The sequence below is a fragment of the Ceratosolen solmsi genome, unplaced genomic scaffold, assembly GCF_000503995.2.
Source record: "Ceratosolen solmsi marchali unplaced genomic scaffold, CerSol_1.0 scaffold10, whole genome shotgun sequence".
In the NCBI taxonomy this organism is placed as follows: domain Eukaryota; kingdom Metazoa; phylum Arthropoda; class Insecta; order Hymenoptera; family Agaonidae; genus Ceratosolen; species Ceratosolen solmsi.
This window is the reverse complement of record NW_011948412.1, coordinates 5,812,268-5,826,950: the sequence shown is the minus strand read 5'-3', so window position 1 is coordinate 5,826,950 and position 14,683 is coordinate 5,812,268. Positions and strand designations below refer to the sequence as shown.

At 27.0% G+C, this 14,683-nt stretch overlaps 1 protein-coding gene across 1 annotated transcript in view; it reads right to left on the bottom strand.

Annotated features, from left to right (window-relative positions):
• Window positions 1–13,893, bottom strand: part of LOC105368301 (Equilibrative nucleoside transporter 2) — a 15,656-nt gene extending 1,763 nt beyond the window's left edge. Inside the window, 9 exon segments of the mRNA XM_011507290.1 lie at window positions 1–146; window positions 1,011–1,157; window positions 3,551–3,636; window positions 3,724–3,869; window positions 4,109–4,248; window positions 4,637–4,718; window positions 6,164–6,278; window positions 13,285–13,422; window positions 13,617–13,893. The exon segment at window positions 1–146 is cut by the window's left edge and continues 1 nt beyond it. Coding sequence (XP_011505592.1) covers window positions 1–146; window positions 1,011–1,157; window positions 3,551–3,636; window positions 3,724–3,869; window positions 4,109–4,248; window positions 4,637–4,718; window positions 6,164–6,278; window positions 13,285–13,381 — 959 coding nt within the window. The 5' untranslated portion in view covers window positions 13,382–13,422; window positions 13,617–13,893.
• Window positions 13,894–14,683: the final 790 nt, after the last annotated feature.

Sequence of the window (14,683 nt, the reverse complement as noted above, 5' to 3'; positions counted from 1 at the left end):
ACAAACCAAACGTTAAAACACTGTAAAGAGCACTGTTTAAATATTTTCCAAAGTGGTGGTGACTTAGTGCTGTCTCTAGAATTGTATTCAATTTTTTTATTCTTGGCTTCCTTTTGAGAGAGTAATTCATGGTAACGGTAGAATCGCTATTTCAATAAAAAAAAAAAAAAAAAAAAAAAAAAAAAAAAAAAAAGCAAGAACAAAAGGTTGTTAAAAAGTAATTAAATTATTTATAAAAATAGAATTATTATTCTATAGTACTAAGCTATTGTTTATCTTAAATATAAAATAAAGCAAAAGTACTATTGAACTTGTGGAATTACAAAAGCGATTTATTATTACGTCTCTATTTTCAAAACAAGTGAAAATATTTTATAAATATTTTAAATACTATAGATTATAATAAGATTATGATAAGACAAAATATAAAATATATAATAAGAGAAAGTAATTTAATTTCATAAAATTTTTTTGAATTATATCTATATATATATATATATATATATATATATATATATATATATGTATGTATGTATGTATAAGGCTCATATAATCTGCAAAATAATAGAGATCATTTTAAAAATTAAAATTCAATTTATTTGCTTGAATTAGTATTATAATATTATCGAATAAGATCTCGTAAGAAAGTTGATTACTTAAATATATTAAAGTAATTTAAGATGAGATATTTACACAAATTATCTCAACAGAACAAGATTTAATTAATTATACAACTATAATAACAAAAGGATCAAGATTAATAACAGTAATAATATTTATACACGCGCGCGCACACACACACGCACACGCACGCGCACACACACACACACACACACACATACACAACACAGCACAGCACAGTGTATAAAAAAACTTTGTTTTAATAATCTAATTATATATTTTGTAAATAATAATTATCTATTAGAAATTTAATAGGCTATTTTGAAAATAATTAATTTATATTTACTCTATTTAGTATAAGTATCATATTATTATATTATATTACTCACATTGATTGGCAAAGCAAAGTAGGTATCAAAACAGGCTAGCAGTATAAAAAGTGCTGTTATAAAATAATATATAGCAGAGGTCCGTGGATTTGGTGCAAAGTACTGAGCAAGTATACTAATAATCGACGTAAAAGTTCCACTTATATTCTACAATATAAAAAATATTATTATATACAATTGATATTAAAATACATTTTTAAATAAAATTATTATGGAATTGCTTCGTTTAATTTTTAATATACGATTGCAGTTAGTTAAAAAAATAATTTTTCTTTAAATTATTTTTATTATCGTATATATTCAGGCAATTTTGCACTGCGATTAATATAAATAATTGCCTAAAATATAGGGATTATAGTTTAAATTAAAGAGAGTAAAGATAAGAGCGACGTTTAAAATTTAACTATAAATGTGAATGAAAGATGAAATATAATCGAAATTTTATTATTATATTAATTTACGATATATATATATATATATATATATATATATATAAATATGCATTTTGTTAAACGACTTGTTAAACAATTAGTATTTCGTAACAAGATTTGCGATTTGTATTCCGATTATGTTTATTAAAGAGCACGAGAAAATTGCTCTGCCATTTCATCAACGGCAATTACATTTAAGAATACGATAATACACATGTGGCTATTTGAAATAGCATTATTTAGATCGCTTTACTATTTATACATCTAGGTTATATTTTAAAAGACTATTAACCAACGAATTATAAATATAACAGCCAATTATGTACTTAAAATGTCGAATTTTAGAATTATGCTCTAAATAATATAAATATAAAAATTAAGTTAACGTGGATAACGAAAGAGTGATAATACAATCAAGGAAATGTAAAACAAATTTAAGAAAGAAGTGTACACTGTGATTAAAGATAGTAAGAGTAATATTAAAAAATTATAAGTACGAATAAAAAGATTTAATACAAGGTTAAATTGATTAAATACATTATCTTAATGTATTATGATAATTGAACTACGTTTCTATGTTTCTGTTACAGGCTAAAACATACAAATTTATTTGAATAAAAAATATGTTTATAAAATGTTCTAACGGTAAATCAAATGATAAATAATTTCCTGCAAAACTATATAATATTGATGTTCAAATTAAATGGTGAAGCATAGTTTTATATTACAGAACAATATTGGCGATTTTAAATAAAACGTGAGGTAAATTGTCACATATTGCCGAATAAGGAACGGCTAAGAAATTAATTGAAAATGTATTAAAAACGAATGAAAAGATAACGTGAAACTATAAAAGACGTATTCGGAGGTAATACGAGAATAAATCAAATCAAATCTTCCTTTGTACTTCGAGCATTTTTTATTTTTAAGAAATTGATTTATATATATATATATATATATATATATATATATATATATATAAATATGAAATAGCGAAATTTGTAGTCGAGTATAAAGAACCCAGGCTCTTCAAGTATAAAATAAAAATGGAAATAACGAATTTGCGAGTTCTGACTTTTAAGAAGAAATAAACACATATGAGCTCTCTCTCCGCAATAATATAATAGTTTAACCTCAATATTATAAGCTTTCAATTAAAGAAAAAAAGATCAGGCAATGAATTTTTGCAGCACATGTGAATAAAAAAGACTATACATCGATATTGTCGCATTCACCATACCATTGCCCAATGTGTTGTCGTTTATAGTATTCAACACTTTTGACATTGGATTAACGCAATGAACGACCGTTACAATTCGTTCTATAATTCGTAAATTCTAAAATATGCGACAACGCATAACAATCGATTATTATTATTAATTAATTAAAAATTATTAAAAATTAAAAAAAGAAAATAATAAAATTAAAATTTACAAATAAACTAAGAGTTTACACGCGATAGATTAAAAAATGGGATTCGAAACTATCGAAACGAGATGATCTCAGTTTGAATTTAGCCTTTATTATGTGGATAGGAATTTTTACAAATCAGTGATTTGCTACCTCAGCAATAAGCGTAGGCCAACCAATACGTATTTTCTTAAATGAGATTTATACTTATTTATTTATATATAAAAAAAGTTCGATAAAAGTATTATCAACAAAAGCAAATGGAAAAATTGGCTTGACTAACAGACTCGACCAACACTTTCATATTTTTACGGTTAACTGCTAACTAGTTATCCGTCATCCGAGAGAGGATAGTTATCCGACAATCACCGGCAAGGGAAATTTGGCGATAATCGAAAGTTATTATAATTTATCCACTCGAAATAGTATCGAAACGTCGAGGTCGCGTGTCGCGAGTAAGATAAGAAACGATTTTAGTAAAGCAAATACACAAACAATATACTATTCAAGTACACCGGTATGTTTCTTTTTTTAAGAACCCTCCATAAATAAGTATTTTACTGCACATTGATAATTGATTAATTAGTAACAGTTTTGCTGTTTGCTTTAATACAATATGATGCCGTTTGTAAGACAATCAAAATTTATGATAGAAAAATGACAATTTTAATGTTTTTTTCTCTTTTTAATTATACTTACAGAGCCCAAAATTACTGCTCCCGTATATTTAGATGGTAATTTTGCTGCCATACCAAATACTGAATTTTGGTAAATACCGTTAGATGCTGAAAAAAAAGAAGAAAAATTGCATTAAGCAATCATTCGAAGTATTTAAAGTTTGATATAAAATTAGTGGCTTCCAATATACATACTATTTAAAACAACAATTGAAATCATTGTTATCCAGAAAAATATTCCAGGCCAGCTAGAAGTATCTGTCATTGCTAGTATAACGGTAAATATAAATATAAGAACTTGTACAAAGATTCCCCATACAATGCGTGTGGTCAAATTGCCGCTAAAACAATTTTGTAAAAATTAGTAAATGACTCATTTAATTGAATTATTCTAATAAAACTAATTTTTTATATATTTTTTTTTTGTCAATAAGTTAATATATATATATATATATATATATATATATATATACGTATACGTATACATACATGTATTAATTATATAAATGTTTTATATAATAAAATGTTTTATATAATAATTCTTCATTTAATGCTCTGCAATGTTTATTAATAAACTCACCCTAATGGTAAAAATATGTTCAACCAATTGAACAAGAAATTGGGAATTTGAGCGCTAAGCCCTAATGATGCGAGGAAATTTTCGGCGTAGGGTGAATCAAAGCCTGTGTAATTTTTTGACAATTTGTGGTCGACAAAATACTACAAAAGAAAAAAAGAACGAAAAAGAAAAAGATAAAATTAAATAGAAAAAAAAAATAAGTAAGAAAAGAAATTTATTCATATCTATTCGTATGGTAATATATGATACTTAAAAAAAATAATGCATTCGAGTAAATATATTTGTTATCATAATCAAAGTATTTCTTAAATTAAATTGAAACATAAATTTGCAATTTTTTTTTTTTTTTTTTTTTATTAAGCATTATGTTATAATGAATGCTCGATAATTTAGGTATGATAAATTGTCTTGTACAGTCTAAGCATTACACTGATTTCGGATTTATGCCCGAATATTGAAAAATACTTTACTTGAATTGCTTGAATTTTTTAAGAGTATCGCAGAAAAATTTTTTACGCATTATCTTACACTCTTTGCTGTTATAAACATATTCCAAGGCATCAGGGCGCCGATACCGTGCAGTAGCATTATGAAGAAGACGATATTTAATCTGTTAAAATAAAAATAATATATTTAGTCGTTTGACGGCACAGATAATGATATGAGAATCGAGCGGGCTTTAGTCGATGTATTAAAAGTGCGTTTTGCGTATACATAATCGTCCCTTCATTTTTAAAAATGATGAAAAACTAATCGAAAGCTTTCTTTCATTAAGCCCGTGTATATTGTATTTTCAAAGTAATCGATCAACTTTCATTTCAATATTATCTAAAATTCGAGAATGCTAGACGATAAAATAACGACAATGAGGTAGCCGGCAAGGAAACGTCTTTGTGATTGCGTAAGCGAAATGTTGTCATCTAATTCTGGACGCCTAAATAAAAACGAGCCTAAGATCGAGGGTCCAATGCACTTTGTGCCGGGTTTATGTCGCGTTTCTTCCCATTTCTCGCTTAAGCACAAGATAAATTAATATGCTCGCGCGCCTGTGCGCCTGTGCGCCTGTTTACAACGGATGTTGAAACTCGTCAACTATTCTTGTGTGAGTTGCACGCGCGATCATCATCGTGGCGCGCTGACCGGCCTTCTTATCTAGGTCTCCTCGCTTAACGCTGCTTACATCTTTGATAAAAGTGCTCGTCTGCCGAGCAGTTGGATTCACTGACGAGGAAGCTATCGGGCAATTGTGTTATCTTTCCCATTAATTGTCTAGTTGCGCGCGAGGGTTCGTCCACTTGGATGCTGCCGAGTTCGTTTACGTTTTTTTCTTTCTTTCTCTATCTTTCCTTTCTCTCTCTATCTTCTTTTTCTCTCCTTCTTTTCGTGTTAAGTTCTTTGATGGCTACTTTTAGCTCCCCGTTTTTACACCTACATTATCGTAGCTTGATAAATGCGCGATTACAATTCTGATTAATGTGTGATAATTTCAATAAATACTTTGAAATATATTTCTTTCGTTTGTATTTCAGCAACATTCTTGAGATGTTAATAATAGTGAAAAAAATGTTCATGAATTTATTACGAAGCTTTGCTTAATGTCTCTTATTTAATAATAATTCAACTGATTGGCGAAATTTTAATTAATTTTCTTTAATCGTTAATTTAAGATTTTTAATAAAAGATTTTTGCTATTACAGACGATTGCCGGTAGTAGCCGTAGGTAATTTTGAAATTATTTTCAAAATCAACGTACTTTAAATTCTCCTTGAAAATTCTACAGACTAAGAATAATAGAATAATGATAGAATGCCGACGACTCTTGCGCTCACTCTAACGTTGCTCAATAAATAAATAAAATGCATGTAAAAATTACGTTTACTTAACGAGATAAATTATTCTATGTATTTTCTTGTTTTGCGCGCGTATACATAATCTCGATTCGTGTTGTTTACTTTAATTAGCATAACGGGTTGGCTCGAGTTTGTCATTTATTCGTACTGCTTACACGCCATGAGCGAGAAATGCGCTTCAAGATAATAACAAGATGATAATCACCTATCCTTGGGGGGATTAAGCTCGAGATCTGCTTGATCCATTGTGACGCCTTTGAAGTTGAGCTCGTCGTCGGGTCTACCAGTTCCTTCCCATCCTGGCGACAATCGAACTGGTTCTGCACCTTGAAAGAATTTTAATATATAATGGAAACACTCTAAGGCTTATATTACACATATTAACGTATGCGCATGTATAGGAATTCTATCGCGATACAAGTCATAGATATTTGTAAAGGACGAAGGAAATAGGTCGCGTCACGTGCTTCCAGTAAAACATTCCAGTACATTGTCTAATTCAATGAAGATTTACTTGGTTGTTCGACATTTATAACTAGTCATGTTGCCTTTTTGGCAAATTACTTATTACTATTAATTACAGCGTGTGATTTAAGTTTTACATTTGTGAACGATCATATTGTAAATGCCTGACTAACTTTGAGCTTTAACCGACTATTATAATTCATACTTTGCTAGGCTCGTAATTTATATATATTCTTATTTTCATTGATTGAGGTTATCTAATTAGGTTTATAATTACTCCAATGGGTTAAGCATTACTTATCACCTCGATAAAAGATAAGTTTGTCTTGTTCAAAGTACTGCGTGACGAAGGAAGTGGTTTTATCGAAAATTGAACTTTCTATCAAATATTTTCAATATTCAGCTTTTGATTATAATGATACTTAAATAATAAATTGTTACATGTGCTTCACAGCTAAATATTTTAAACTTGCCACATCATTTTTGTTTTGCAAGAAGATCTGAAGTATCGATATGAATATATCAGTTAAAGTGCTCTCTACTCGGAAAAAATTTATGTAAAATCATGAGCACTATAATAGAATTTTTTCGATTCGAAAAATATGAAATAATAATAATGAAATTCTTAAGTTTTATGAAAGGAGCATTATTATTAATGGTGGTGTATTTTTCTCACTCGGTTATGCTTTTAACTTGCTAGTCGAATATTTATTCGAATCTACTAAAGACCTAATACTACTATTGTATATCCATTTAAGACATTATGCGATTGAATCAAATAAGAAGTATGGTTACGATGTAATTTGATCAAATACAATGAGTGTTATAGGGATCTCGACTTTCAAGTTTAGATAAACTACCAGCCACTTAAGTCATTGATTTATTGGTATTAACTGTAGCCTGTAGTATTACATAATAATTTTTCAAATTATTAACTTGATTTGACATTCTTTAGATTTAACTTGAAATGTTTCTAATTTCTCACTAGTCAACGATCCAATAGCTAAACGCATATTGAATTATGTCGGAATAATAAACTTATTTAAACCACACTTTTTACTATAGATTTATAATACATGCATTTACATTTGATAATTAATTTAGTAGTTTTCTTAACAATTTTTGTCCTTACTTATTATATTTGTAAAAATTGGATTTGTACGAGGCTAAAAAGAAAAATTTATTTACATAAAATTTGCATGCTGTCAATAGTTTTACAAATCATTATGCTTGATATCACTCAATAAAAATTGTTTTCAACAATATCTACGCATACGGTTGAAATTATTTTTTTACAGTGAAAATGCACATTTTTAGATACAGTGAAAATTAAAGGCATATTTCTCTAATTTCTTTATATTTATAATAAATGTTTAAGCAGTTAATATGCAGGACAGACATTGAAAGAACGTTACATCAATCAAATATTTATCAATAATTTTTGTAAAACTGATTTAAGCAGCACTTATTTAATGGTAATATCGAATGTAATTAAGAAGATAAAATAGACTAACTACAATATATTTCATTTAATAGTGGAAAATAATGGATCAATCAATTTTTTTTTTTTTTTTTGTCTACAATGATCAGAAGAATTTTTATTTTCAAAATTAACATATAAGATAATTAAGTGCTATGAAAAACATTCGATATTCAATAAAAACTGAATTACACTTTCTTAAGCATATAGTTCTTTATACAATTGATTTCGATTATTTAAAAAATTTGTTAACTATTTTTATTTACATAATTACGTCTCAACATTTGAGAAATAAACGAGAGAAAAAACAAACAAACAAAAGAAAAGATTTTTATAAATATTTCTTAACATTTATTTATCTACATACTCGAATTAAATACTTATTCCTTTGTAATTACTTTTAATATTATATAATATTTAAGCATTTATGTAGTTTTAGGATTCATGTTGGGAGTCTAGAATATTGCTAATATTGCTAATTATTAAATCATTGTTATTTAAGAAATTCTTTTTACTATTGTATGTTATAGTTTTTTTTTTTTTTTTTTTTTTTTTTTTTTATAGCGTACGTGTTAACTTTTAGAAAAGTCAAAATTATTAAAGCTATTGACTTTTAAAAACTTCCATTTTTACTTTTATATATACATAATTCAAATTTGTAATAGATATACGATCAAAGATTATTTTTTAATACATACCGGGTAGATTGATTTGATTTCTGGAATACATAACTTTTAACAGCAAATTATGGAAACTGTAACTCAGGAAACATTTATATATAGAAAATGTCACGGTAGGAATTTCATATAAGCAACACTTTAAATATAGTTTACAATTTAATTCGGCGTATTAGAAAAATGTTTGCGTGCAACTAAAGTATTTTATGGATTAAATTTAGTTCATTGGATTTTTAAAAAAATTTTAAACGTAAAAAGTATACTACCACGATATTTACTTCGTATAATTATATTCTATAAAAAAAAATCTGTATATTATTAAATAAATTATCAAGTGTTATAATAGAAATGAAATTTTTAACAAATGTATGAAAAATGTTAAGCAAGCATAACGGTCACATTATAACGAATAAAGTTCAAATTTAGTTCGTGCTTTACTCTGCATTTACTTGTAACGTTGAAAATCAACTAATTTTAATAAAGAATGTTGCATATATCTGTGACGAAGAATCGTCCGCATTGCATTATTTATCAACAGAATTGAAATTTGCGTCATTACAACCGATTATTTAAAGTAAGTATTATACAAAGTAGTTAAAATTTTTTAACATTCCTTTGATCATTATATAAACAACTTACGTTTTATACATACAACTACATATTGATACTACTACAAGTATATTATTATAGTGCTGCCAAAAATAATGTTAATTTGAAATTAAGTTAGTTAATAAGAGATTTATAGATGTATCTGAAGACATATATATATATTCGTATAAGCAATCGTATATTTTTTATAAATAAACTACAAATTTAATAGACTAAATGCCAAAAATTAAAATAATCTTTTACCGTTCCTAATATAATAACACAATAACAATACTGAGAATTATTTCGCAATATGATTGTTATATATACATTACTGCATACATAAACAAATAAATTCTATATATAAAATTAAATTTAAATTAATTAAACTTAAGTGCTTTATGTATGTATATACCTGCATATGTGTGTTTGTACGCGCTAGGAATATACTAATTTATTTCAATTTATAGATTTAATTCTGTTCAATGAATCTGTCATGGCCTGTTAAACATTATTTTTATTAACTTCCAACCTAGTTAATAAGGGCTATTTCTATTAAATGACATTGAGAAAAATTTTAAAAATATTAAAGCTCATTTGAGAATAAATCTTTTCTTGACATACAGATAAACGTTAAAAATTTGATGCACATGTGCGCATACAAACATATGCATACATTTGAAACTTTACCTTGTATTATTGGAATACAACGAACAAGTATTTTAATCGATGTATGATATTAAAAAGGATATTAAACAAAAATTTTTTTTTTATATACTCCACTAATATTGTATAATAAAAGTAGATATATAAGTTTGTTTAAATATTTTTTGTCATGAAAAAGACATTATAACATAATAAAATATCTTGTTTTTCATGAAAATACAATTCATATATTTAGTAAAAGTTTATTTTAATGAAAAAAAAAGTTAGACCTATAACCTCGATATGGATTGGTTAAGCCGTAAAAATATTTAAAGTTTTACAATAAATTATGTGGTTTTAGTAATAGTCAAAAATAATGTTATTTACATTTTAAAAATTATACGTATTAAAAAATTATTGCATACCTAAGGTACCGTAGAAAATTATGATAATTATATGATAATAACTAACGGTAAAGAAATTTTACTAATTTTTTGCTATTATTACTAAGGAAAATTAATTTTTTTATTTATATTATTATACAATCATTTAAATTTCTAATATATTTTTTTTTTTTTTTAATTAAAATTTTGTATTATTTGTGTTTTTTATATCGTTTTTATTGAATTTATGTAGTATTTTGTCATGTTTAAATAGCATATCATGTATATATATATATATATATATATATATATATATTCTTACTATGCATAAGCTGATAAAATATAAGTAATCAATATTCATTTGTAATTGATTGAAAGAATTTTTAACATTATAATCATTGTATTAAAAGCAATTAACTATTGGATGTTAGACTCTTCTAATATACAATACTTTTAATATACAATACAATAGCAATGTTGATTGCTGTCTATTCTTTGCTACGCCTTATAATAATTTTCATGCCTACGAAATATCCTCTATTGAATTACTCATCACCTAAGGAATGTACTTAGTTCCTAATTTGTAATAATTAGTTTGGAGAGTTTCTGTGGGTTCTGGATATATGTATGAATGAATATATATATATATATATATATATATATATATATATATATATATATATATTGTTAGTACGAAACAGACAATAAAGGTTGCATTTGGGTCTCGAATAGCACAGTTTAAACATTTCCCCAATATGTTATGGAGTAGGCATAAGTATTTTTTCATGGTTAATATTAAGATTATTGAACGTTAACAGATACATGCAAATGACAAGCACAGATGAAGCTTTTTAAAATTATCTTTAGTTTTTACAATAGTACTATGAGTGAAATGTAAAACTCGCGCATGTTTTTAATGATGTCTATACCATTTTGTAGATAATAGCAGTGCAATTGTAAATATTAGATTATAGATAAGATAATGCATTTATATAACGGAATATAAAATTATCGCAATTATTAAAATTTTTATTTAGTAAAATTATAAATCCTTAATCATAACTATTCCGGATCATATTATTTTTTAACGAGATGTAATATTTTATTATCATTGGACACAAATATATTTAATACAATTGAAGATTTGCTTTTTATGAAAAACCCATAATGATACTACTAATATTAATATATTACATAATTAAAACTGCAAAATTAATATAAGCAGAGAGAAATAGTATTATAAGATTAATTATGAAGGCTAATAAATTTTAAAATTGAATGAAAAAAAAATTGTTTTTTTTGATAATAATATATGAAATACTAAGATAATACTTATCTTTGGAGTATTTTGGTTAATTATATGATAAAAATATTGTGTAATGAAGACGATTATAAAATTTTTTTTTTGAATAAAATTTATATAATTGATTTTTCTATGTATAGGGTTAAACATATTTTGAAGAGTTAAAGTTTTTAAAAATATGATTAAACTCATCTATTATTACGTAGCAAGAAGTAATTGACTGACACAATGACTTAAACAGATACTGTAACATTAAAGCCACGTCAATAGATTGGAACATTATAAATTGAGCATAAAACTTATAGAAGCAGGGAAAAATTATAAATAATAGGAATAGAGAATACATAAATATAGTATGATGAATTTAGGCAGCTAGATTAGTTATGGGAAAATTTTTATTAGTGGTAATAGAATAATGTTTTATCACGTGCATTAATTACTGATTCGTCATACATCTAAGTTACATCCATTAAATCAAATTATACAACAAAAAGCTTAAAAAAAAGAAGAAAAGAAGGTGAATATTAAACGGAGCATGAAATAGTAACGCAGGAATCGTAGTACTTAATTATAACAACAATATTAACAATATTAAAGCAATGGAGAAGAATAATAGGGAAGGAAAATATTATGCAATTATCATACTTTTTACAATTGAAAAAATTTAATAATATCATACTGTTTATCCGTGTAATTAACAAGTATTAAATTTTAATTTTTCAAATGGTTAAGCTAAGTAAAAGTATTTAAGTAATTCTTATAAAAATTAATATAATGATAATAATAATATACATAAAATTGGCGATATTCAAATTATATTTCTAAATTTATTTTTAAACTGTAATATTGTGATAATTGAAAGTTAATTGCAAATTATTATTACTTATATACGTTCGAAATATAACAATTTCCGGTATTTTAATTATATAAATTTGAATTATCCATTATGACTTCAAATATATTAAAATATTTTAACATTTTATTACGACTATGATTCAATGTAATATAATTTTTCTTTAAGAAGTTTTCATTTGCACTTTTGAACAACTAATCACATCGTTAATTTAAAGATACTGTATTTATAAATAAAAATTATGGAATAATAAAGTTAATTCATCTATATTCATATGCGCACCCATACGTATTCATGCATGCACACGCGCACATACGCACAAAGCACATTTTAAACAGCAAGTACCTAAAGACGATTTTAAATATAACATAATACCACACCACACATAACACATTAGCCAATTTCACTTAATTTAATATAATGATTCGTAAAACAGAATCTAGTAAAATTTTGAGTACTTAAATAAACAATTTAACAACAATGAAATAAAGATAACGTGAAGCAGAATAGTGCTGTGTAAAATTGTACTTTAGTATTCCTTGTTAAAGAAGTAGCAAGCACTATATGGATGGACAGGAGGCCAGGAAAGGGCAGAACAAGGCAAATAGATATGAAAAAAAGGACTCGCAGGAATCCACCACTGCTCCTCTCTTATGTACAAAATAGCAGCGCAGTTCCTCTCACTCACTCACTCGCTCCCTCACTCACTCGCTCACTCTCTCTCTCTCTCTCTCTATCTATCTATCTCACTCCCTCTTTCTTTCATTTCTTCCTTCCACCGCTATTGGAAGGAGATAATAAAGGGGAAAACGAAAGAGAGGAAGAAAACTGACCGAACCTGCCGACAAGTTACACGCGCAAAATAATCACCTAAAGACGGCGCACACGCATACAACATAGGCACAGAGTAGGCTTATACTGCTCTCTCTCACCTTTAGTGGGTACGATGCGCGTTCCATTAGAATCCTTCAAGAGTGTTTGCTCCTCTGGACCAATACCAAACTCCTTTTTCGTGTAGCTGCCTGCCATTTCTGTGCTTCCTCAATTTACAAAATAGAGGATAAAGGGCTCTGGAAATTCAAAATTAACATTTTTATGCTAGTCTACACGGCCACTATTATAAATAATTGGTGTAATATTCTGGCCCTATGGCTCTTTTCCTATAAATGAGATCATCCATCGGTATTTTCACTTGTATTGTATTTATTATTTTTTTTATTTTTTGACTTTGATTGGAAAGAGCAAGAGAAAAAACAACACGCACACTTACACGCACACACGCGCGCGTGCGTCCACGGGAATCGTGGGTACTCCTTTTGTTGACTGAGTCGTGGCGATGATACACAAACCAGGTCTATTTCATTGCACCATCTTAATCTCACAGTGGTGGCACACAACTGTTGCAAGACTACGCGCGTTATTTTTTTAGGTTATGTCACCTTCCACGCAAGCCTCGCGACAACAGAGCGCCAAAGATTATCGCTCCCTTGCTTCTCACGCGCCCAAAGCAGCGTGAATGCTCTTGTTAAATGTAAAAATGAAAGCAGCCCGGTGCCCCACCGATTATTATATCGTGTATTGCGCACGCTCGGTAACCGCCTACTTTCTTTATACTTCTCAATTATTGTCCCCTCCATCAGCCATACATCGCTTTTGTCGTTACGGCCACGTGGGTTTATCATTATGTATTATGCTGAATTATACATTTCTTTTCATTTTTTACTTGGAACAGCGAATTTTTTATAGTTTGATGCGTGGTAGAAACAAGAAACCGCTGTTTCGTGCTCTCGGATGAAAAACTCCTTTTCATTATTCATTATACATTATACATTATTCTATCTTGAATTCACGATGTTTTAATCACAATGTATTAATCATTGGATCGAATTTGTAATAAGCATTTTATTCATTTTAATTTGAAGTTTATCATCCTCTGATATTTGTTTAAACATTGTTTATCAAAGTAATTTGTGCTCTGGATAATTATTATCGTTAATTTCGTTATTTATAATTCACATTTATTTATTAATGATGAATAGTACCACATATACGTGAAATGTATCTTCGAATATACCATTAAGTACATTCGAAGCGCTTGTTAAAAGTAAGATAGATATTTTCATAGAAAACTTAATAAGAAATTATTAGAATACTTGTAAAATACTTGTAAATCCAATAACTGCATTCTTAATGTAATTTTATACCTATCATATTACTCATTGAAAGCACAGCAAAAATAAAAATTGAAACCTTACTATTTAAAAACATGCAACTAAATAAAATATAAAATAAAGTATGGCAATTATATTTTAATAATAAGAAAGCCCGATT